The sequence below is a fragment of the Lichenostomus cassidix genome, chromosome 5 (assembly GCF_008360975.1).
Source record: "Lichenostomus cassidix isolate B80296 chromosome 5, HeHo_3.0, whole genome shotgun sequence".
NCBI lineage: Eukaryota > Metazoa > Chordata > Aves > Passeriformes > Meliphagidae > Lichenostomus > Lichenostomus cassidix.
In genome coordinates, this window is record NC_139486.1 from 46,504,562 (window position 1) to 46,529,154 (window position 24,593).

General features: G+C 51.5%; 1 protein-coding gene across 1 annotated transcript; it reads right to left on the bottom strand.

Moving 5' to 3' along the window:
* Positions 1-1,096: 1,096 nt before the first annotated feature.
* CTSD (cathepsin D) lies at positions 1,097-16,910 on the bottom strand. Its single transcript, XM_085062839.1, has 9 exons — positions 16,590-16,910; positions 15,984-16,140; positions 13,574-13,697; positions 11,817-11,935; positions 8,125-8,324; positions 6,818-6,940; positions 5,540-5,684; positions 4,482-4,580; positions 1,097-3,834 (listed from the first exon to the last, which is right to left on the bottom strand). Exons 1-9 carry the CDS (start codon positions 16,649-16,651, stop codon positions 3,673-3,675), a joined length of 1,191 nt encoding a protein of 396 aa, XP_084918965.1. The 5' UTR covers positions 16,652-16,910; the 3' UTR covers positions 1,097-3,672.
* Between the last annotated feature and the right edge of the window lie 7,683 nt (positions 16,911-24,593).

Here is a 24,593-nt window from a genome sequence, read left to right on the forward strand (position 1 = left end):
TCTTGGCTTCTCCAGCTCTTGGCCAAGATCAAGCCTGTGATTATTCCCACTGGGATGTGATGTTCAGTACACAAGGCACAATTGAAGACTTAGGCAAAATCCCCCCCACAGAAACAGGGCCCTCATATTCCTGTCAATAAATATTTGGCAGCAGATGACTTGTTCTCCCCTTGGGCTATTGAGGAACAGTGGGCTGCATGACTGGCTTTCAGGACCCAGCCAGCCCTTTTGGGTTAAATCCATCTCTTTAACATAGGAGAACAGCTGATTGGGGAATTTAGGCATCCTGGGGGAGCAGAGGCTCAGGACATGCCAGTAGGGAAATCAGCTAAGCTCTCTGTGTGCTTAGATCTGCGCTCCGAAGATGGGATGGGACTTGGCTGCATCCATCTTGCTTATGTAGATGATGCTTTTTTCAAAGTAGGGATTAGCTCTTATCTTCCACCTGGCACATGGGGCCTTCATTCTGCTTCAGAGTCTCCAGCTCCCATACAGCAGTGCTAGGACTGAAAATTAGGCAGCTAGGCAAGAGGGATGGATTTTTCCTATACTGTTGAAAAAACCCACACCATGCTCATCACTGGGCTCCAGAACTTCCCCAGACTTCACACCTTAATGGATTTTAGGCCAGACTTGGAAACTGAAGTTTCACTTTGGCTGCTACAGGACCACTCCAAGTCCTAAGCAGGAGCTTGTTCTAACTGGTCCAGAATACCTGTGGACAGCCTGAGTTCCCCGTTAGTGGACTACCCTTGGCAATACTCAGCTAGGGAGGTGTGGCCTCACGAGAAGGCTGCAGGCTAGCAGGCATGCTGGGAGTGCCTGCTGCCCCAGTGGTGCTGGGTCAGGCAGGTGGCACCATCATATCACCTTGCAGAGGCTGGGTTATGCTCTAATTCACTGAAAAAAAAAATAAATCCGACAGGCTCCCAGCATATTTACTTATCACAGAGGAGGGGAGGAGCCCTTCTGAAACACACGAGTCCACACAAGTGGGAACCCAGATGTCCAGGGACAATATGTGAGGGAGAGAGTGTCTCTGGACACCAACAGAGTTTGGCAATTCAAACTACAAAAAGAAAGACAACTCTCAGAGTTGAAGGGGAAAATACTGTATTTTCTTTTCAATTTTCTATGAAGAGACAATAATTCTGACAGCAAAGTAATTTTTAAAAACCAGTCACACGATTAGAGATGGATTTAAAAATGCAAATAAAACAAGGGGAGGAGACCCATTCAGGTGAAACTGCAGTGAACTGGCCCTCCAGCCTATCCTGAAGTGTGTCACTCAGGGCATCACACTGGGCCATGCTGTTCCCCCAGGGAGCAGACTCCTGCCTGCTGACAGACATCAGCCCACCTGTTACTGTGCAGGGACCACATGGGGCAGCGCATGCCCAGAACAGCCACGGCCCAGGGGCTCCAGCTGGAGCTGTGCTGCACATCCCACTGTAATCCGATGCTGAAGGTGTTCAAAACCCACTGCCATGTCCATGTCAAGCCTCCCCCTCACATCAGGTCTGTTCAGCAGGTATCCAAGAGGCCAACTCTGTCTCACCGTGCTCAAGAAATCCTGCAGCTGGGAAGTGATGTAGCAGAACTCGGAGGAGCTGTGAGCACTTAATTGGTGTGAAACTGAAGATCTCTGGAGAGATGCTGAATATTTGCTGATGTTGGAGTAGCTATTGCAGATTTTTTTTTTGGTGACATGCAAGAGCCCTGTTCTCTGGCCAGTCTACAATAGATGTCCTTTAGTGTCCAGATGCAGGGTTCCAGGTGAAGATTACGAGGCAGAAGCAAGCTTTGGGAGCAGCATTTACTGCATCTGGGGTTGCAGGGGGCAATGCATGTGTCCCAATGTTCCCATACCTGTCCTCACTGTCCGTGCCAGACCCCTCCAAGGTGAGGCATGGTTATAATGCTAAACTTATTTCACAGGGCAAATCCATCTATTCACTCACTGCCCAAACACCTTTCTCAGAAAATTCATTGGCCCCACTGCTACTGCTGGCAAGATTATCAGTGAATTTTGGTAGCGAGGATTTAGCCATCTGTCTAGCCTGGTCTGAGGTCATGGCTGCTGATCTTACCCTTTTGCCACTCTCAGCTTTGCTCCTCATCTGCTGCCCCTCCCTTAACTTCAGGACTTGACCCAGCATACTGGGAAAGTGAAGAGTCTTTTACTCCCAGCACAGGGGCTGGGATTTTTGGCAGGCTCTCTGCTGCTTTCCAGTACTGCTTAAAATTCATTTTATGATCCTCCCAGCTTCACCACTGTTTGCCTACCAGTGCCAGCCCAGCAAGTGGCTCCATATGTGCAGATCCCAGCTCTCTGGGAGGATCTGTGTGCACAGCTAAATCGGCTACAACCTCTCCAAAGCAGGACTGTGCCTCACGCTGCAACACAGCTGGACATGAACAGAGCTCACCACGTTAGTAAAGTAGAAAGCAGGGCGTTAAAGGCAGTTGGATTTTGGGACAGGGCAGCAGGGAAAGTGAATGCAAGTCCACTAGCTGCCATGGCATCCTCCTACCCAGGAGGTTTGCTGGCTCTGCTAACTGTCTCTTGAGTTTTGGGCAGTTCAAAATGCTGTGAATCATGTTTCCAAAAGGCCTTATGTGGCTGACATAAACATGGATTTTATCAGCCTGATTTCGGTTTGCAGATCACTTAGCTGCTTCAGGAAACATTATGCTCAACTCACTGGCTGTGGGTGAAGCTGGGAAGATTTGCTGTTTGGGGAACCTGGAAGAAGGTCACTAAACTCGAGAGAACTTGTGCCACATGACTTTGCTCAGCAGAAGGCTGAACCTTCATAGCCCTGAATTCAAATAACCTCTATTATAACCTATCTTGACCCCGTTAATGTTCATACTGACTGAGAAGTCCCACTGGCTAGAGCCCCCCTACAAACCCTTGTCCTGTTTTATCAGGCACATGGATGTCATGCCTCCCAGCTCTCTCACTAGTGCCATCACTAAACAAAACACACCACCAGAACCCTCAGGCTCTGAAACTCATCCCCTGGGCACACTACCATGATTCCCCATCACCCCAGCCCAGGACATGCTCTCCTAGGACCAAGCCAGCACAACCTCCTTGAGAAAACACCTACTGGTCACTGCCTTAACCTGCCAAGGAGGGGTCATAAAGACAGATTCTCCCCCTGCTGTCCACTCCCCCACTTCACGAGTGAAGAAGCAAGAACTTATGTGCAAGACAGCCTTCCCTTGTCCCTCTCCCCCAGCACAGAAGCCCAAACCCAAGAGTAGTAGCACATCCTCTGCAGGAACAGAGGTGCCAAGGGCTGGCTTCAGCCAGCTGCACCCCCCAAGGAAGGACACCAGTGCTGGGAGATGTGAAAGGGCCTTGTTCAGCTCTGAGAATCATTCTGAATAAGAACTACTGGAAGACATAGCAGTAAAGCAAGGGACTACTCCAGCTGGAGTTGTCAGCTAGAGACCTCCCAGCACCACTCACTCAACAGAGTGGAAAAAGAAGCTAGCAGGGCACTAATGACTATTTTCCATGTAATTTTAAATCTAGATCCATTTCTTTTTCTTTTTTTTTCCTCCTTTCCGCTCACTGGGTTTCTAATACTGGTAACCTTTCTCTACAGCTTGTGTGTGTGTGTGTGTGTGTGTGTGGCAGAGACAGTGGGGGTCAGGTGTTTAGACACTTGGGGCAAAGCCAACTCTGTCGTTATCACGGTCAAAGGTGCTGTAGTAGGGTCCAATGAAGACATCTCCCAGGATCCAGAGTGGGCCCCCAGGGGGTGGGATGTCCAGGCCTGAAAAGCCACTCATGCATATCGTCTCTCCTGCACTGGAAACCTAGGAAGAAGAGTGAGAGCTTCAAGCTATGCAGGTCATTCCCTTCCCTCAACCTTGAAGGCTTGGCAAGAACACCTGCAAGGATGCCTATGCTTCAGCCTCTCCCAGGTTGCGATTCACAAATTGCAAAAGTGACTCCCAATCCACTGCTTCTATGGCTCCAAACCTAGCACCCCCTCCCTTAAGCACTAAAGCATCAAGCAACATTACCATAAACCTCCCAACTCATGCAGTTCTGAATCAGAGACACTGGTGAAAGTCTGCACAAGATGGTCCTTGCAAGTTGATTCTGATGGCGTAAATGACAGGCTGGTGGCCTCTGCTATAATAAGGCTGGCCTCATGGCACCAGAATGCAGCAGAAAAGAGCTAAATGTTTGTAAAAAGTGATGCAACAGATTGCCTCTCCTTCTCCCATCCTGCTATCCCTCATGAGCATTATGCAGGGAGTCTCATTCCTGTGAGACTTTGATGAGGTTACCTGGATCCATCAGCAATGCTACCACCCTGACACCCCAACCTTTCAAGACTTCTTCCCAGGCACCAGCTCCAGCATTGCTTTGGCTGCTCTTGTGTTTTGGAGCAGTGGAAGCAAAAGCTAGGCTTTGGGGAAGAAGCGTAAGGCTGGAAAAATCTGCCTGGACATACCTTGAGGACGTACTCGTCTCCTGTGAGGTCGTAGGACTTCCCTCCTAGTACCATCGTGATGTTAGGCAGCGTTGGCACTTTCTCACAGGGGATTATATACTGAAATTGCAACAATAGAAGCTTTACACTGCACCTCCCACACTCGCAGTCTTCCTTGAGCACAATTACATCTTTGCTGTGGTTTTGCCCAAAACCAGCTCATCTCAGGGTGCAGGAGAAGCTTGAGCTGGGTTAAGTGGGCTGCTCCCTGCCTAGGGCTTTAAGCTGAGGGGCAAGAGGGCTTTATGGATAGGGATGGAGCCAAAGAATGTTTAAATCAGCTTTTGGCTCTGATGAGTCTCAGGGTGCCACAGATGATGTGGTACAATTGGGGATCTTTACCAGAGGAGAGGCAACTGGGACTCAGTACACAGGGATTCACCGTGTAATGAACAGACAAAGCCAGTTCCATTAACAGTGTCAAGTCTTGGGGATGACGGCAGGTCTAAGCCAACTCTTGCTGCAGCTTGGGGTCTCTGACACTGCAGAAATGTCCTACAAATGCTCATGGCTCTGATTTGGGAAGGCTTTCAGAGCAGGGCATTTTTTTTCTACAGGGTCTTTGTAACCCATATTTTTCCACAATTTCAGGGAGCAGAGAGAGCCTTGTGAGATTAGCTTTGATGGCTGAAAACTTGGCAGCAAAGGTCTGCCATTTTCATGAAATATACTTATATTAAAGTGTCTCTGGACTCACATTAATGTGAATCCTTGGCCTCAGCTGCAACTCAGATTCCTTCTCTTCCACCTCCCAGAGATGGGTGGCAGAGGTGACTCAAAGCTTCCCAAAATTCATGGGATCTGGACTTTCTACCATGAGCATGAGCAGGGTGGTGAATGCTACCCGGGGTCAAAAGATAAAGGGGTCCCTGCCATGCCAGTGGCTTTTCCAGGAGCACAGGCTGGGAACAAAGATCAGAGGGAGCAGAAGGGTCTCAACAAGCATCTGGGTATAAAGTAGGGTACAAGCACAGATGCTGTGATGGCCATAGATTCCTACATTTCCAGCCCGGCCTCACCTCGCCTTTTATGAGTGGTTTTGCACCAATAGCAGCCTGTATCTTCTTCACTTCTTTGGTGGGGCCAGTGATGAGAGAGGTTCCTGTGTCCACGATGGCCTCGCAGCCCCCGTCACACACAGTCAGCCCGTTGCCAACATTCACCCTGCAGAGAGATGCCCAGACATTAGACAACCCTTAGAGGCCTTCCAGTGAAAGCTGCAGGGAGGGAGGGCTGTGACAGACACCCAGGAAGGACAGATGCTCAGAAATACTGACACAGCACCAATGCAGTGCACAGACTCCCTGGCTCCCTATTGTCTGCTCATGTCTGAGCAGGTGCCTTGAAGTGTAAGCCCATTTCTGCAGAGAGCCTGGTTGCTGCCTGCATACCCTGCCTGCTACCTGCACTCCAGAGCAAGCACCACAGCTAATGGACATGGGAGAGAGCTAAGGGCAATGAATTATGGGCATGTATGGCCTGTGCTACTGCAGAAAAACAAAGGGTTAAAGGGGTGGTGTGACAGCAGTGGCCAAGGGAAGGTTTCCTGTACAGAGTAAAGGCAAGACAGGAGCTGCTTGGCTTCCTCACCCGTATCACATTTCACAGCAGTGCAGACAGACAAAGCATTCTAGCCAAGGGTCTGCCATACTTTGCCAATGCTGCAGGGCTGGGGTAAAATGAGAACTAAAACCCCACACTGGGGAGGGATGCGATTCCCAGGAAAAGGACACATTCTGATCACAGGCCACTTTTAAGTTCCCATCACGTGGGAGAGCTCAGAATAGACTGTGGGGCTGGCGGCCGGCAGCTCAGCCTGCACTCCTCCCCTCTGCCTCCAACAATGCGCGCTGATTGCTGCGCCGTGCCCTTCAGTCAAGGGCTGGCTTCCTGAGGCCTCATCCTGCTCCTCTGGAGCTTCATGCAAGACAGCCATACAGATCAGGCCTTGCTGAGAACTAAGCAAAACTGGTGTTTAATCTGTGGGGCTCACCCTGCCAGCAAGGAGGATACACTGGCATTTTACCCCACTTCACAAGGACCCAAGTAGGTCTTTTTAAGGGTCAAGCTGTAAACAAGAGGAAAGGATTTTGCAGAACATCTCCTTATGGCTTCTGCCTCTCGTCTCCTTCCAGCAACAAACAACCCAGCCCTATAGTGGGATTTTAATCCGCTTCTTTTGGTGTGCGTGGGTCGCAGGGATGATTCCTTTTCGGGAAGGGTCTCAGCCAAGCCTCAGGCATGTGCTGTCTGCACATGTGACCCCATATATGTAGTCAAATGGATGGGGAACTTACGCGTCCATGTGGATCTGCCAGTAGGCCTTGCGTGTCACATTCATCCAGTGGAACTTTCCCTTGTAATACTTGGGGTCAGTCCCTCCCAGGAGCAGCTCACCACCAGGATTACCAGAGGGGTCTCTGAAAAACAATACCCAAACCTGTCAACATCAGGGGCAGGGCAAGAACAACCCACTTCAAGTACCCCCAAAATACATGCTGGGGTGTTTGGGGGTGAAGCATAGCATTAACAGTATTGGAGATGGACAACGTACACTGTGCTATGTTATGTCAATGTAAGGACAGATACTGTGAGATAGGCTGGGATGGGGAAAGGGAAATATTTTGGCCCAGCCAAAGCATCCTGCAGCTTTCCACCTGCTACTTTCTCACGGACACCTGAAGAAACTCATGGCAGAGAAGGGGGATGGCAAAGGGGAGCTAAGCACTGACACAAGGACTCCCTAAATCAGCTTGTAAAAAGCGCCTGTGCAGGGCTGGACGTGGCTGATGCAGGGTTAGGTTATCTACATGTGAGGCTGTGCCAACCAGCAGCCCTGGAGTGAATCCTCAAGGTTACCATCAGATAAGAGCTCACTGCTGAGCAGATGGGAAGAAATATGGTGATGGGGGAGGGCTGGTGCTTGAATGGCCAGCAGCAGCCCTCTCTGCCCTCCCTGCTCTTGCCGTGCTACTTTTCAGGCTGAAGTAGTTCAGAGTCACTGCTGTGGTGCCAGAAAAGTGATGGGGTGTCCTGTGGGGAGCAGCAGTGGGTGGGAAGGTGCTGGCAGCTGCAGAGGCGGATTTCCCAGAGTGGTGAGAGAGCATTAGCCCCCTCATTAAGGATGACCTCATTAGCCCCCTCATTAAGGATGACCTGGGGGGACATGCCCGCCTGGGAGGTGACATGGTGGTGACCACATGGCTTACAGATTTTGGCAGTAGATTAGGGCTGTTTAACTCTCTAAAGGGGACTGCACTAGCAGCATGCAATCTCATGATCACAGCCTTATTTATTTTTATTTCTGTTTCCTCTGGAAACATCCTCTGTCTATTCATCAGTTAAGAAGTCTGGTCACAGCTCCACAGAACTTTTATCAATAAAATAGCTGCATTTCTACTTCCCTTCTTCTTACTTTAGAGCAGCAAACATAAGAGATTTAGGCCTGACTGCTCTTGCAAGCATAACTTGCTGAGACTTCTCCAACTGGAAAGTGCTGTCCAGAGTGGAAAACAGCAGATGACAAGAGGTGCCTCTGGGAGACAGAGAAAAGCCTGCTGGGCTTGCCCTCACAACCAAAGTGTGCCACCAAACCCAACACTACCTGTTTAGATAGAAAGAGAACACGTTTTTATCGATCAGCTTCTGCTCCATGATGGAATCGAAGAAAGGTCTGACGTTCTGCACAGAGATCCTTGGGAATGCCAGGCCCAGGATGCCATCAAACTTGGCAGCGATGAATGTCATGCCTGGCTGCTTAATGGCCTCCCCAAAGACCTGACCATGGATTTTCAAGTCACCGAGCTGTGGGGAGATGGGGAGGGGGAAAAAAAAGCAGATTGTAAAGAAAACTGACTCAGTGGACCAGGGTGGCAATGGAACCTCACTGAACACAGGCTGTAGCATGTCCCTCAGTGTGCTGCCACATTCCTACCTGCTTTCAACATTGCATTTGTAGGCAGCTGCAGAAACCAGATACCCTGGTGCCACTCTTGTCAGGGGAAGAGACTAGTACCTCTGGCTCAGTGGAACTTCCTGAGTCCCTGCAAAGCCCAGCATACATCTAACAGCAGGAGAATCCCTTTAGCCTTTTGTGGTGTCCCGGCACTGACCTTGCTGTTCTGGAGCCCCTCCTCTTTGCACAGAGGACCCATATCCTTTTGTCCCTCCTACATCTCCTCCCCTATCACCTACTTCATCCTTTCCTCCCAGTCTGAAAAGCTCTTGTGTTGTGCCTTTAATCTTCCCCACTCTGGACATCTTCTAAGTCATCTGTGTATCCTACCTCCTTGGGTGCTGCATCCATCCTTGGCTGGGAGCACAAATCCCCCTCACCTCTGCCCACAATCCCTGTGATCTCCCCTACATAGGAAACATCTCCAGGATATTGCTGAATTGCTTGAAAGAGCCAACAGCCTGCAGAGACCATCCATGAGAGGGGAGAAGACCCAGCCAAGAAAGCGAGGTTGAGCCTGAAGCACAAAAATAGCAAGCAGAGTACTGAGAATTCAAAGGTCACCTCTCTTGCCAGCCATGAGGAGGACTGGCATTCCCCACTGGAAAGCTGAAACGCCTTGCAAGGGCAGATCCCCAGAAAGAAGATGATCAGATAAAGCAGGATAGCTCTGCTGATGGGGAGCAGGACGCATCTGCTGGCTCCTGGCTCTAGCAGTTCAGGAGGCTTGTGAGCTTCTGGCTGACCACAGGCAATTTTAGCATCCACGCTAGGACAATTTCAGCCTCTCAGCCTGCAGCTAGCAGCCCTGTAGTGAGCCAGGCTGGACTGACAAGCTGGCCTCTTCTACCTGATGGCAGATAACGATCTCTGTAAATTACTAATATCCCCCCAGGGTTAAACAGTGCAAGGCTGGGACAGCAGCGCTGCCTTTAATGGTATCGGAGGACTGCATGAGGAAAGGGCGATCGAGCCTTGCGAAAGCTAAAAGCCACAGGGCAGGATGTGGGGGGAAAGAGTGCACAGCAATGCATCCGCTTGCTGGTGCGTGCCCCAGTTGTGTGCTGCAGGTTTACCAAAGCCACCCCTTGGCACGGCCGGTCCTCAGCAGCTCAGAGTTCAATAAAGATTCCACTTAAAAAAACAAGTAAAATGCAATGGACTGATAACACTGAGTGTCAGGTTTGTATGAATGTTGCCCTGCTTGTGCAGCCCAAGGGGGAGACAGATATATGCCCAGTCATGGATTCTCAGCAGACCCTGCCTGTACTTGGCCCTCAGCAGTACAGGTGCTGAGTGCAGCTTGAAACCCAAGACCATCCTTAGCAGAATGCTGCTGCCAGCTGACAGATCCTTTGTCTCTGTCCCTTGGCTAGCTCTCACCCAGACACTGAGCAATCAAAAATCATGACCAGGGGATGGCCGTGTGGTGGCCACCCTCCAGCACTTTGCAGACAGGTGTCAGCACTCTACAGCTCGCCTGGCCTCCCCGTTAGTGGCCTCAGCCAGCAGGCAAGCACTGGATGGCAAAGGCAGACCAAGAGGTGAAGGCCTCTGTGACACAATGTGACACCAGGGCTTGGGGTGCAGGGGTACAGGGAAGAGGCAAGGAAAGTCATCTCCTGTGCAGCGTATCTGCACTACAGTCATGGGACAGACCTCATGTGCCACGGCCATCTAAGTTTCCTGTGCTGTCCCTGAAGGTCATCCCAAGGTCCAGAACAGGAGAGGATGTTTGAAATGAGTTCATCACCCTTCTCAAAAAAAAAAAAAAATCAGGGCTGAGGGACTCTAGACTACCTGCCAACAAGCACATTTTGGTGAGATGTCAATGCTACCAGATGTTGTTGTGGCAGCTTCCACCCACCAGAATGGTTGGAGCCAAGAGGGTCATCCTAAAGGTTATTTCAATGTCTTTGTTTCCAGACTGCAACTGACTGGGAGCTTGCCTTCAACATGTTGTGCATCACAGGATGCATCCTGGTGTCCAAGCTGAAGGTCCCTGATCCTCAGTGTCACCCCAGTTCCTACCTACTACATATAGGACACTACTGCTCAGCTCCATGCAAGAGGTTTCTCTTGCTTCTGTGCAGACAGAAACCAAATGCTACAAGCTGTGCTGTCTGCCAAGAGTCATCCCCACTTCCCAAACAGAGGCACAAAATCCTTTCTCTGAGCTGCCGGGAAGTGGAGAGCTAATTAGCAAGCAGGCATTAGGGTGACAATTACAAACCAAAAGAAAAAAAAAGAAAAAAGCTGCAATTTTCTTTCTGACTCATTTCAGCCCCTGCATTAAGCCCACACTTTCTAAGGACAATAAAGTTCGCTGTTTGCCTTGCTGCATCTTTGGATGCAGCATAGAGGCAATAGCTGATGATTCCAGGCTAGCCTGAAATCTTCATGCCATCAGGATGGGCTAAAGAGCACATCTTGTAGAAATCACACACTTTAGGCTTCTCCTGTATTCTTTTCTTTTGCTTCTGATGAAATTGATAAGCCAATACTTTTCAGCTGAATCTGAACAGAAACCTCCAAATCCCCAGATTTATCTGCTTATTCAAAACTTTTGCTTTGTTTCTCCCCCCCTGCAAAGCAAACATATGCTGTTATCCCTGCCAGGAGAGCGAGTAATCTGAGAGCACATGCACCCCTGACGTTTGGCAGCTGGCAAACTCTCCTGAGCATCTGTACCTGGGAGGAAGTCATGAAAGGCACTTGCCCTTCACAGGACAGAAAGCTCAGCCTTTGCTTGTTGGAAAGTAAACTATGAAGCAACCACCACCCAGCTAAGTCAAGCTGGGCCCTGAACACGGCTGGGGAACCTCCCCCCAGGGTGCTACCCAGCTTTTACAATCATAAGCACCAGTTCTTGATGCAAGAACAGGATGGGGAAGTAAAGAGACCTTTTCTGGTCTGTGTTTGGGCAGCTGCCCATGTGGGCATCCAGTAATGTGTGGATATCGGCCAGGAACAAGCTGGGCACCATCAGCAGTCTGTGCAGTGATGCAGGCATGTCCTTGGGCTGGTAAGTTTCTGGGGTCACCAGGAAGAGGGGTGGAGAGATAGCCAGAGATCATGTCTACAGGGACACCATGCAAGCAGTCCCCACTCCCAGCCTGCTGACCTGCAGATTAGTATCTTCCCCCTTTTCTGCCTGCCATGGTTATTGTTACCTGAGTCATCATCACCATGTCATTTCAAGTAACGTGAAAACAAAGCACTGAAGGATGTTCTATAAGAGTAGCACACTCAAGAAGGGAGACCCATTGAAATCAAACAGCTTCAAGCACTCTACTGAAAGCAGTGTGGGGCAGCACGGGGCAGGAGCAGTTGTAACTCACCGTGACTGTGTCTTGGCTGAGGTACCCAGAGAGGCTCCCTGTCCCATAGCGGATGGCAAACTTGGTGCCGTTCTTCACATAGGTGCTGGATTTAGAGGAGTCGTACTTGTGGTGCACCACTGCAGCCAGGAAGGAGGACACAAGGGGACACACAACATTAGTGCTACTTGATACCTATGGTTCCTCAATACCTAACCCAACACCACCCAGCTTATCTGAACAAATGGACACTTCATGATGTGAAGGTGGGCCTGAACCCAGTGTTTACTAAGCCCAGACTGCTTAACAAAACATTTCCACTGTCTGGGGAATTAGGTGGGCAGATTCAATTGAGGCAGTTAAATCCGATTTGGCCACTGGGTATTAAAAGCCTAGAGGTTATATGGCTGGTGTGGTGTGTTAGTCAGCAGAGCAAAATGTGTCCCTCCCCACACCATGGAGAACCAGGGTGGCTTTAAATATAGCCTGCTCTGGGCATGAATGTTTTTATCTCATAGATTTATCTGTTTCTTTTACTAAAAGTAGCTGGAAATTTTTCATACATTGTTTTTAGTAGAGAGAGAGCTCAAAATATTCCTTTATTTGCAGAGGAGAAGGGCTTTCCCCTAGTTTAAGCTGCTTCTCCCCTTGGGTGGGTTGGGAGATGTAAGAATCTGCCTGGTTTTATGGCCAGGCAGATTCCTCCTTCCTGGACTCCTCCTGAGTCATGAGCTGTCCGGCACAGCTCCATGGCTGGTTGCTGATGGTGCAGGCAGCAGCTAAGGATGAACCAGCCAAGCCCTACACAAAGTGACAGCATTACACATGGAGTTTCCCAGTTAGGCTGTCTGGGTGCCTGTTTGGATTGCAGTCTGGCAGCAAGTTAAGCTACTCGTATATTCATAAAACAGCCCTTTGGTCCCAGCACCTCCTGAGGCACTGCCATGAGAAACCAGCTCCCTGCTACAAATTAGGAACCCCCAAGACAGACCAGGTCTGGACCTCACCACCCTTTTGCTGTTCTAAATCTCATTTCACATATGCAAGAAGGTCTGTCTTCTCTCTGGGCACTACAATGCCATGCAAGAAATTCAAATTTCCACTCTATTCCCAATGAGCACTGTGGAATGCCTTTTGTGGTTGCATTTGTTGACTCCACAGGTTTCTCCACTTTGCTTAAGCAGCACAACCAGTGGCTTTTAAATAGCCTCTTGCCGTAGCCATGTTTGACATCTTTAGCTGTGGAGGTTTATTGCATAGGAACGCCACAGAATAAAAAAAACTTGTAGTCCCTAAGACATTCTCATTTCATTGTGCCTACCTGGCTCTTGTTAATTATAACTCCATAAACATGCACGCACATGCTCTGTGCAGCAATAAACCAGAAACTAGGACAGTTTGTATCAGATCTGGCAAGAGGCTGACTTAAAAAGTCAGCCTTGCACAATGGGATAACAGCAGCATTGGTCTGTAATTTGGGGAGAAACATCACAACCGCTGATGCTGCTCCCCTGCTGGAGGGCTGAAGCTGTTGGAGCTTTCCCTTCCAAGTCACCCTGTGTGGGGGTGACTTGGAAGGGAAAAAACCCAGGAAAGGGCTAATGAAGAACAGATGCAGGAAGCTGGCATTGTATTTCCAGCTCTGACCATAAAAAGCCCATCAGCCTCTGGCAAGCCCTTTCAAGCTGTTGCCTCAGTTTCTCCTCCTGAAATGCAGGCTCCGCATTTTGCAGGGAAGGAGAAGCTATTGAGCAGTGTCCGGCACCCATGACACTTACTGCAGGCGATGTCCAGCATGGAACAGTGCACAGACGGCACCCAGAGGTTGGAGGAGCCAGTGTCAAAGATCACAGTGAAATTCTGGGGGGGTGTCCCGATGCTGATCGGGCCGTAATACTGGGCCTGCAAAGGAGAAGAAGGGAGCCATAAGCAGAGGTAGCTGGCTAAAAGCAAGAGTTAAAGATCAAAAAATCTCTTAGGGTTGAATGGAGGACCAGCTTCTTATCTAGACAGTACCCTCCTCTTGTTTTTGGCACGGATGGGTTCCCAGCCTATGTCCTCTGGAAGGGAGGCTCCCCTTCAGTGTTCACAACTCATTACAGTGGGTGTGAAAAGGATAAATTGAGGACAAGTAGGATGGGTGCGTGCGGGGGAGGACATTTGGGACAAGGAGACAGGGAAGAAGGGGGAAGGTCTGCAGGCTATCAGGAAGTTCACTACAAGGATGAGAAAAAACGATGGAAGTAAGCCAAGCAAAACACCTGCGTTATTGAAAAGCTGAAACTGGCTGGGAAGCTGCTTTGCTCGTGGGTTCACAGAGAAACTGTGAAACCCAGAGAAACTGGGTTGAAGCGAGCAGCAGCACTGCCCACTGCAGGTGGAGGTACAGCTGTAGGGGGTTTTGGTGCTTGCTGGTGAGCTCCCCAGGGTGGGGGGCAATACACAAATGCTCAGTCTCAAGAGCTGGAAGACCAGAAGAGTGGTGGGAGCAAAGGGCATCAGCAGCACCATCAGAGGTGGATTTGGGCCTGCAAGGTGAAAGACTGGGAGAAGTCCCTATAGCACAGGTATCTAATGGATAACCCTTTGCTCTGCAACTGCATGTCTGCTCAGACTGGAAGAAACCTGAATGGCTAAGTTGTTGGCAAGGTATCTCTCTATCCATAGAGGAGAGGAGAATGCGAGGCAGGTGCTACATGGACTCATTTTTCCCCAGTCCTCCCAAACAGGCAGGGAGTTGGAGAGAATGTTGCTAGCAAGGGAAGTCAGCCAGTAGCTTTTCCAAACAGCCTGTGTACTTACTTTAAGGAGGGGGGGATGGGAAGGGGGAGAAGGAAACAGGATTATCAAAGCTGTTCACCTCCTGTGCGCTTAGTCCGCAAGGGTTGCTCGCTGCGTAATTAACAATCCATTTCAATTAGCCATAATGGGGAGGCAGCACTTGCTTCCAATGGTTCTGTAATTATTGCTGGGGCTTGAAAATTAACCCCTGGTACAGGGGCCCCATTTGTCACATACACAGACCCATGAAGGGTCCCAGGGGCTGGTAGGGAGCATACGAGGCAGGCTAATGCGGGCTGTACCAAAAGTTCCTTCAGCAGCAAAAGCATTTTCAGCCAGGCTGGGAGGGACTCAATGGTCCCTTATCTGCCACCCCAGGTTGGGTTGGTGCCCCTGTGACAAGGGAGAACAGGCCTGCTCTGAGCAGCACTCTGAGCTGTGGTTACAAGAGACAACACCGTGACACAACCGCTTGCCCTGGCTTTCAACACTGCCAACTGAAACACCAATAGCCCTTCCCAGTACAGGATGGCACTGGCTAGGTGACAAGAGCCCCTGGGGAAGAACAGCAGAGGGGATATATCCTGAATTAATGCCTAAACATCTGGGCCCAGCTTTTTTCTACCAGACAGTGCTCCCATTCTACCCTGCCAAGAGCTGTGAATGTACCCGGTAAGGATCCCTGAAACAGTAAACCCCACACGTGTCTGGCAGCAGGGCAAGGGCAAACTTTATGTCCTTTATCTCCTTCCACCACCACACAGGTCCCTTTGCTCCCTAAGTTGCTGAGAACAAAGTAGAGGTACAGGGTTGCTTTTCCCAAGGCAGTGCAGAAGATGAAGGATAGTGAGGAAGGGTCATGCATCCCCAGTCCCATAGTAAGTTAGTCCCCAATGTGAGCCTTCTTCCCCTACCCTGTGCTCACTCATTTATGCCCTAACACCTCAAGGAGTGGAGCATGATTTTTATGCCCCTGTCTTGCCAAAAGTAGAGTCCAAATGGCCAGAAGATGCTAGGGGGGATTGTAAGTGTGCAGGCCCCTGTTTATGATTGTTAATTGTTGACAAAGAGGAAGGCAAATAGGTCACAAACTGAAAATCTCCTGCTTGGGTGGCAGCGGGTTGTTTGTTGTTGTTGTTATAATTACTAGTATTTTTAGTTTAGTAATGATGGGAAGCACCTTTTTTGGCACCCACTCACTAAGCCATGAGGGTGCATGAATCTATCCTACAGGATCAACATCTCTCCCTCCTTTCCCTTCCTGGCTGATGGGAGGCTGGACGTCCCACCACCTCCTGGGATGGGTACCCCCACAAGTGACAGCCAATTGCCCAACACTGTTCTGGGGTCTGCTGCAGTGTATGTGGGTGGGGTAAACGGGGGTGTTGCAGGGGTGCTGTTACTCACATCCATATAGTTCTTCAAAATCTCCGGAGTGGGCTCGTGGTCCTCGGCAAAGCCCAGCTTGAACTTGAGGGCCTGGGTGATGGCTTTCGTATCTGGGATCTCACTGCCCACCTCGTTGAGGATCCGCCGCATGGAGGGGAACTTGGTTAGGGGGATCCTGCACGGGCAAACACACACCTGTTAAAGGGGATGTGTAGGGAAGGGATCCCCAGGGGAGGGGGGCAGCAGTGCTCCCCTCGGCTCAAAACAGGGGATGCACCAGCATGAAGCGGGTGGGGTTTGGGCTCCTGCCAGCACCCTACGCTAGATCCCCCTCGCCGTGCTGCGTTCAGTGTTTTCCCCAAAGCCGGAGGATGGGGGGAAAGGCCGAGGGGCTGCCAGAGGTCTCCAGGTGTAGGGGAAGCTGGGGCGAGGCCCCTCCATGGGAAGGATGGGGTTGGGGGGGTGGTCCGGACCTTCCTCCGTCTGGTTTGATAGAGGGGGAGCCGCCTTGTGTGGACGGCTGTGAGAGACCCGAGCCTACCGCTGCAGCAGCACCGGGGGAGCTTTTCCCATGTCCTCCCCAACTCGGGGGGCTCAGCAGCCCGAAGAACCCCCTCGTCTCACCTGATGAGGGCGGCGCAGGACCCCGCCAGGGCGAGCAGCAGGAGGAGGCCGCGGGGCCCCATGGCGGCGACGGCGCTGGTGGCGGTGGCAGCGGCGGCGAGAGGTCAGAGGCTGGAGGTGCCCACGCTGAGAGACCGCGACGCCGCTCTCGGTTCCCGAGCCTGTTTTTGTAGGCAGAGCGGCCCTCTCCACGGATTTCTGGAGTCAGCTGACGGTCTAAAATTGCAACCGGCGGCGTCACGTGAGGGCGGGGCGGGGAACAGCGCCGGGCCGGGGGCACCGCCTCACGGCCCCCCCGGGCTGACCCCCCGGCGCCTCGGGCCGTGACTCAGCCCGCGGGAAAGGGGAATAAACACCCTGAAATCAGTCACGAGATGCCCGCCCGGCCGCGCGTGCTCCTTCTGGACTGCCTGTAACTTCCTTCTGCTGGGTGGTTTTGGTTTGTTTTTTTTTTTTTGTTCAAGTTTTCTAGGTTTTTTTCTGCCAGGAGAGTGGAGAGGGGGCTACACGACACACCAGTGCCCCAGGCAGCAGACCCCGAGTCCCGGAGCTCGGCCGCCCAGCCGCTGTCACCATGGGGGTTTCATTGTGCAGACCCCCAGCCCGGTGTTTCTCCCTGGCCCCAGGACACCTCCAGTTTGGGGGACTCATCCCTCCGAGCTGGGTGGTTCTGGGGAAGATGAGCATATCCTAGGCCACAGCTTTTTTTTTTTTTGGGGGGGGGTGCCAAGGCATATCTGCCACCCCTCAAAATGCACTGTGGTATTGGGCCACCTGCAGCCATCGAGAGCCGTGCTGGTACAGGACAGAGCCCGGGGGGCCACTGGCCACCAGCAGACCCTGTGGTCTGCCCTTCCTTCAAAATGCAGACTGAGCATCGAAGATGGGCTCTTGGCCACCACCCAGGTATCATAACAGGGCTCAGAGGTGTCACCCCACCTACTCAGGAGGCAGTGGACACAGCTAATCTCTGCCCAGATTGCCCCAATGGAGCTCTTACAGAGCCACGAGACCCGTTGGAAAAACAATAAAAATGAAATCGGATTTACAGACATTTTCCCTTCCAAGTTTTGAGGGCTAGCAGGGCTTGTTTTCTGCTTCTGCTTGCGCCCAGTGTCAGGGATGGGAAAGCAGCAGCCTATGGGACGAGCTGGGCATTGCTGGAGTGGGGGACACCTGGCTTTGCAGTGGGATCCCTGCCCCTGTCCCATCACCTTCATGTTCATGCAGCTTCTGGAAAATTGCTGGGTCATGTCACTTGCGCCATATCCTTCCCACACTGTCTCTGAGCCTCTTTCATCCTCCCGTGGCCTCACACAGGATCATGCTGCCCTGGGTCCATGCATGCCACCCCCCAGTTGTGATCTGTGCTGAGTGTTTTTAGGGGGCATGCCTGCCCTGGGCTGTATCTTGCCCCACAAACTCTCCAAATCACCACGTCTTGGCCAAACTGATGGCCTTCAGGGAACCTGCCACCTCCCTGTGGGACACAGCTCCCATTGGGATGAGGTTTTCTGGAGCGATGGCTGGAGGCATTGGTTGGACCTGGTGGGTCCCGTTATTTTGGCCAGCTTCTCTCCTTGCCCCGCAGGCGTGTGGTCAAGCTGAGTGCCGCTGACCATGAGTCAGCAAAACCCGTTGCTCTACAGGCCCCGCGGCACGGTGTGACTCAGCAAAACCCTGTGTGGCTCATGCGGGCAAGGGGCCAAGGCGTAGCGGGTCCCCAGCACCTTGTAGCCTGACCCCAGAGGCATTGCTGCTGCTGCTGCTGCTGTGGGCTCCAGCTCGCGGGTCTCCTGCTCTTGTCCCCCTGGCTGCCCACGGGCAAGAGTGGGCCAGACATAAACCAGCCTGACCGCGGCCCCATGCAAGCAAACCCACCCTCCCCAAGGGCTCTAAACCTTTGCAAATGTGCTTTGCAGACCAAAAAGACAGTCCTGACGCCAAGCCCAGGGCTCCCCTACATACTTTACACAATTTCCTGGAGCCTGTGGAAGAGCAGTTGAAGTACCAGCCGTCCTTCCTTCTCTTTGAAGTGGCTGGGAAACTGTAGCTAGTCAGGCAACCTGCACCTTGGCCCCCAGGCTGGGGTACCTATAGCAGCTCCTCCTCAAGTGTTTCCAGTTCAGCCAGTCTCTCCCAGAGTCCCGTGGCTATGGAGTGGGCTCGAGTGTGCAGGGATGGGCTGGTGAGGACAGCATACCCGGCCAGTCATGTACCATCATACAGTGCACAGCAAAGTGCTTCAGCAGAGTAAAGAACTCTGGACCCAGGCTGTGTCTGCTTTTTCTAATTCCAAGGGATTAAAGGCAAGCTTTGCTGTTATGAATGAGCCTTTGCTTGAACTTCATGGTGCCAAGGCTTGAGTCCTCATCTGGGACTTCTCTCGTACCAGTGCAAGAGGGTTGCTGCTTTTAGAGGGCTGTTCTAAGTGACTTACATGTCCCATGTTCCCAATGGCTTATAGGGAAAAAGGGACTGTGTCAGGGAATGTTACAATACTGATCCTCTCCTGGCTGCTTGCAGGATGGGAAGGGACTGGGGGCTTATCTCCAGAGTTTTTAATATGGCTCTGTCCCTTGCCATGAGTGGTTTTGGAGCTGACACTGTAGTGCCTGCATGCTGAGGGGGCCAGTGACTTCACCAAGGAGCCAGGATTTCTGCATTCAGGCTCCCTCAGCACCTCTGTGGAATGTTTGCCCTGATGTTAAAGCCTTGAGAGGTACAGCGGGAATGTTTAACCAGGAACTGGGAGCACGTTTGGGTATTTATAGGCTGGGACCATGAGAGTTGCACCATATTATCCTAAAAAGATAGAGTGGCACAGGCCTGGGCTCGGGGTTTTTTACACACTTTTCCTTGTTTGTGGATCTAACAGGGAGCGCCATGGCCGAGGTGCCTAGAGAAGGCAGAGATGTGTGAGAGACAATGGAGAGACCTATCCCTCCTCACTCCTATTTTTGTCACAATGGATGAACCCCTTTCCTTGCAGGTCTGTCTCCCTAGACCCCTGCATCCCCCATGGCTCCAAGGGGTGAAGCAGAGCACTGTCCCCTGCAGCCACAGCTGTGGGTGTGGGGTGACGCACCCTTGGGACGGGGCCATGCTTTCGCAACCTCAGTGCCTGCTTGAGAGGATTCCCAAGGCGGGGTCAAATGACTCAGCTCAAGCAGCTCCAGTTGGGAAGAGCACCCCAGCCCCAGCTCTGGGAGATTGGGGTCTCCACTGCAAGTGCCACCAGGGTGTCCTACCTGCCCTTTGCCACACAGGCAGGGACCTGATGCAGCTTAGTTTATAAACATAGAATCCTTTAGGTTGGAAAAGGCCTGCAAGATCATCGAGTCCAACCATTAACCCAGCACTGCCAAATCCACCACTAAACCATGTCCCTAAGTGCCACATTTGCATGGCTTTTAAATGTGTTCAGGGGTGGCGATTCCACCATTTTCCTGGGCAGTCTGTTTTTCCAATATCCAGTCTAAAGCTCCCCTGGCACAACTTGAGGCCATTTTCTCTCATCCTGTCACTTGTTACCTGGGAAAACAAGCCCCCATCTCAGTACAGTCCCTTTTCAGGCAGTTGTAGAGACTGATAAGGTCTCCCCTGAGCCTCCTTTTCTCCAGGCCAAACACCTCCAGCTCCCTCAGCTGCTCCTCATAGGGCTTCTGCTCCAAATCCTTCACCAGCTCTGTTGCCGTTCTCTGGACATGCTCCAGCACCTCAGTGTCTTTCTTGTAGTGAGGGTCCCAGAACTGGTCACAGGACTTGAGGTGTGGCCTCACCAGCACCCAGTACAGAGGGAATATCCCTGCCCTAGCCCCGCTGGCCACACTATTTTTGATAAAGGCCAGGATGCCACTGGTCTCCTTGGCCCCTGGACACACTCTGACTCCTGTTCAATTTCAAACGCTTTATTTTTGGGGGGGCTCTAGCAGGTCTCCCATTTGCAGCTTGGCAGCATTCTTTGTCCTTACACATGCCTGTGTGTTTGCCTTCACCCTTTCTTCCATGGTTTTTTCCTAAATTTATTTATCACAGTGGTACCAGTGTCATGAACTACAATGACCTACAGGGCAAGAAAACCTTCAGCTCAGAGTTGCAGATTATTTTTTTCCCCAGCTGCAGGTGGGATTTTTAGAGGACATCTTCAAATTAAAAAAAAAATGCATTTCTGATTTTGAAGCTCGTTACCAAAAGAGAAAACTATTATTCTGTCTGAGCTGAGCAGAGCCTATGGGCACACAAGCCTGGGCACGTCTGGTTTCAAACATTCTGCCTCCACCAGTGCTGGTGTGAAGGTGCTGGATGCAGCTCATTAGCAAAGCCTGATTCACCATCCCTGCGATCCTAAGTGAAGCAGTGGTAACTTTTTCCCGGCACAGTGCCAGGATCTCGCCCACTCCCTACACCGTTTCCTAAACTGATGTACAATTCACAAGGTGAGGGCGCATTTTGCAGTGGCGCTGCCACATCCCAAACCACACCCATTTTCAGGGTAACACCCACAAAAGCAAGCCTGAAAGGTGGTTTAGTAGCAGCTCCGGATGATGGGAAAGCTGGGAGTAGAGGAGGGGTTGCACTGAGCATAACAAAGTGACTCATGAAGGCCCTGGCCATCCTGGCCCAGCTCTGTGGGCACTGGGGAAGATGTCCTTGGCATCATGGGTGGTGGCAATCTCCAGTCCATTCATGTCGGCTGGCTGGGGCTGGTTTGGAGGCAGAGCTGGCTGAAACATGTTCTGACTGCCATCATGGGCTGCAGTGACCTTGGGGAAATGCTAAGTGGAGTTGCAAAAGGCCATGGCTGGGTGGTAATTTTTCCCTTGGTGTCACTCATGCTGCAAACTGTGAACCTGGTGCTGGGTGAGGGTGGCTCACTGGTGGCTGTGTGGCACAACTGAGTATCACAACAGGCAGGAGCCCTGAGCATGGCTCCATCCTCATCAGGGCCATTTGCATCAGCCTTTGAACATGGAGTGTTTTCACCCCAGTGGACTTCTCTATCACATCTTGCTCTTCCATCTTTTCCATAGCTATTAAAAAAAAACAAAACCAAAAAACCCAAAATAAACCAGAAAGAATTTATGGTGAATTATACTTATGGTCTTTAAGATTGTGAGCTGCTCTGGTGTCTTCTCTAGGGTTACTTACATGCTACTTTGCCTCAGTGGGCTGCTGCCAAGCTTGACAATGCCTGTCCCTGTGTCCCACGCACTCCATGGCCCTGCCCAAACTCTTGCCGCCCCCGCACCACCTGCCCGCTCCTGACCCTGCTCGGCGTTGGATGTCCTTCGTCATCCCCTGGCCCATCCTCCCCGATGGCTGGTGACACACCTGGCACCCACCTTGGGGAGGAGGGGACCTGCCTCTCCCCGGCTGCTAGCTCCGTCTACTCCTCAGGGCAGGGATCTTGAGTTGTTTGCCTCACCTGAGTTAATTTGCAGCAGGTTGAAATTGCCAGGGATGGGCAACAACAATCCTGGCAGACGCTGGCAGCAGGCAGCGTGACCTGTGGCTGACGGGATGGGATGGTAAGTGACAATGATGGTATTGATTCATCCCCACCCACGCCAGGATGTGATGGGGAACACAGGGACCCAACTCACCTTGTCACCACCTTGAGCAATTCCTTCTGCTGTCCCCCATGTGAGCCTGGCTTGGCGTGGGGGGGTATTGGCATGATGCTGGGGTTTCCATGATGATGGAGACAAGTGCCTCCAGCCAAATCCAAGCACATCATCCATTTAATTTTCTTTGCCAGCACTAGACATCATTTAATTATTTCCTTTAGTTTCCAGCAGAAGCTGCCCTAAGAAGACCATCATTTATGCAATCATGTCTCCTCCATGTCACAAAACACTGAAGCAATTGAGACTTCTGATCATGAGAGGAATGTGGGCTCAGAAAGATGAGGGTCAACACCCATTGCAACCCAAGGATCAGCTTCAAAGTTGCAATGTGTTTTCTTGGAGTGGGAGCAACCCGCTCTCACTGGTGATTTGGTGAGTCAATCTGGAACTCCTGGGGCAGTTTCTGCTGTGTCAATATTTCCACAAAGGCTCTGAATTATAATTTATTGTCACCTTTCTGTTAAGCTCCATCTTTACTTGCCACCACAGCCACTATTTTCAGTGTGATTGCCTGGGGTTAAGATCTTGAACCCAGTTTTAAGCATGTCGGCAAACAGTCTGTGGCTTTGCACACCCTCTCTCTGACCTTTTACATGTAGAACAGCCTGTTAATAATTTTTTGCAGCGTGGGACGTGGCATCTTGGACTCTCTGGCTGAGAACTCCTGAGTGTTTCTCAAGGCACACTGCCACCAGGGTGACTTAGGGTTAGGGTTATGGTCAAAAATGTTAAGATGCCTTGCTCCCTGCTCGTGATCAAAGGTACTTATAGGTTATAGGTGGAGAGAGGCGTGGGAGCATCCCTGGCAGACACTGCAGCTGCGCCCAGGTCCTGCAGCCTCCAGCATCCTCTCCTGCTGCAGCCAGGAGTCAATGAAGCTGAACAGCTCGGACACTGCCACTGCAGATCTTTATTAGCAGATAAATACCTGCCAATCTTCCCTCCCTGCAGTACCACCATTTCATAAAACCCTTTCTCTTGCTTAGCACTGAGTTGTTTTGTTTTAGCATTGCAAGCCTAAATTGACGGGGGCAGTGAGTGGGGGATTAAGGGCACAGTCCTGGGCAAAGGTCTCCTACAACTCCTCAGGGCCAACCAGCTGCAGCCTCTGATCTCTGGGGTCACGCGCCCCACCCCGAAACAAGGGCCACTTGTTTGGCATTGCTGGCAGAACAGGGCTCTGCAGAAGAGGCAGCTGTCCTGCTGGTGGCTGGGCAGAGTAGGGACCCACTTCCTTCTCTGGACTGGGAGGGTGTCTCAGAGGGGAACCCAGACACCAGGCAGCTTTGGCTGGGATCACAGGGGGTTGTTGGAAAGCAATGGTCAGAATCACGTGCAGGTCCTCAGAGCCCCCTTTGCACCCCTTTGCATTTCTTTTCCTGGGGTGGAAAGGTGTGAAACCCAGCGAGGTTCAAAGGGAGTCTATCTGTCGTGGTGACATGGTAGTGTGGCCTGCTCCTTGCCCAGGATATCAGAGAAGCATGCCATGACGAGCACCAGCACCAGCAGCTAAACCCTCTTCAGCCTGTGCTGCAGCCTGAAGACCCTGGAGCATCAGCAATCCCTTGAAGGAGGGAGTTTAAGACGCCTCAGAAAGGCAAAACCTGAGGAGCATCCCAAGCATTAATGAATTTATTACAGATGCCTCTAAGACAGAAACAGCAAGTTTGTCCTTGCAGCAGCGCATGAAGCTGCAGCAGTCCTTGACAGAGGGTCTTTCTCATGCTCCATCTTTGGAGCAGGACAGAAAAGGGCAGTTTCGATGGCACATCTTTGGAGCAGGGCAATAAGAGCAGTTTTGATGCTACAAGCTTGAGCCATGTCCTGAAGCAGCTGCACTTGGCCCTATATGATGCAACCCCACAAACCCAGAGTTTTCCTTCCTTTTTTCCTATTTTGGGCATGTTTTGCCCTGTTATCCCCCGTTGTGCTGACAGCGCTGGAAGAAGGCATGTGGCGCTTTCCCCCTGCCTCAGCATCCCACGCACTGCAGTGGCTCACGTGGGCATGTCCCCACCACCCTTGACTCAGCGAATTTCCTCTCGCCCAAGGCAGTGACCAAGCTCCTGCTGGCCCCGTCCAGGCATTGGCAAATGTGATGGGTTGGAGTGGTGGAGGATGCCCAGGACTGCTGTCACCCCCAGCACTGGGTCTGTGTCCCCAGCACCAGTTGCCATGGAAGCAGCCGGCAGTGCATGGCAAGCAGGGTTGGAAGTGGGCACTTGGATCACTGCAGTGAGCCTTGTGGTATCTGACCTGCACAAAAAGTGGGACGAATATCTGCACCTGCTTATTGGGCATGTTTGGAGCATCCTGTAATTAATGTTTGCTCAGCTGACGGCTGCTTAGCATTATTAGCAGATGATGAGTGGCT

Bases quoted from the DNA above. Each gene is read 5' to 3' on its own strand.
- CTSD (XM_085062839.1), bottom strand. From the start codon at position 16,651: ATGGGGCCCCGCGGCCTCCTCCTGCTGCTCGCCCTGGCGGGGTCCTGC. The intron at 16,141-16,589 runs GTGAGACGAGGG...TTGCCCGTGCAG, and splicing joins TCCTGCGCCGCCCTCATCAG to GATCCCCCTAACCAAGTTCC. The intron at 4,581-5,539 runs GTGAGGCCGGGC...TTGCAATTTCAG, and splicing joins AACCACTCATAAAAGGCGAG to TATATAATCCCCTGTGAGAA.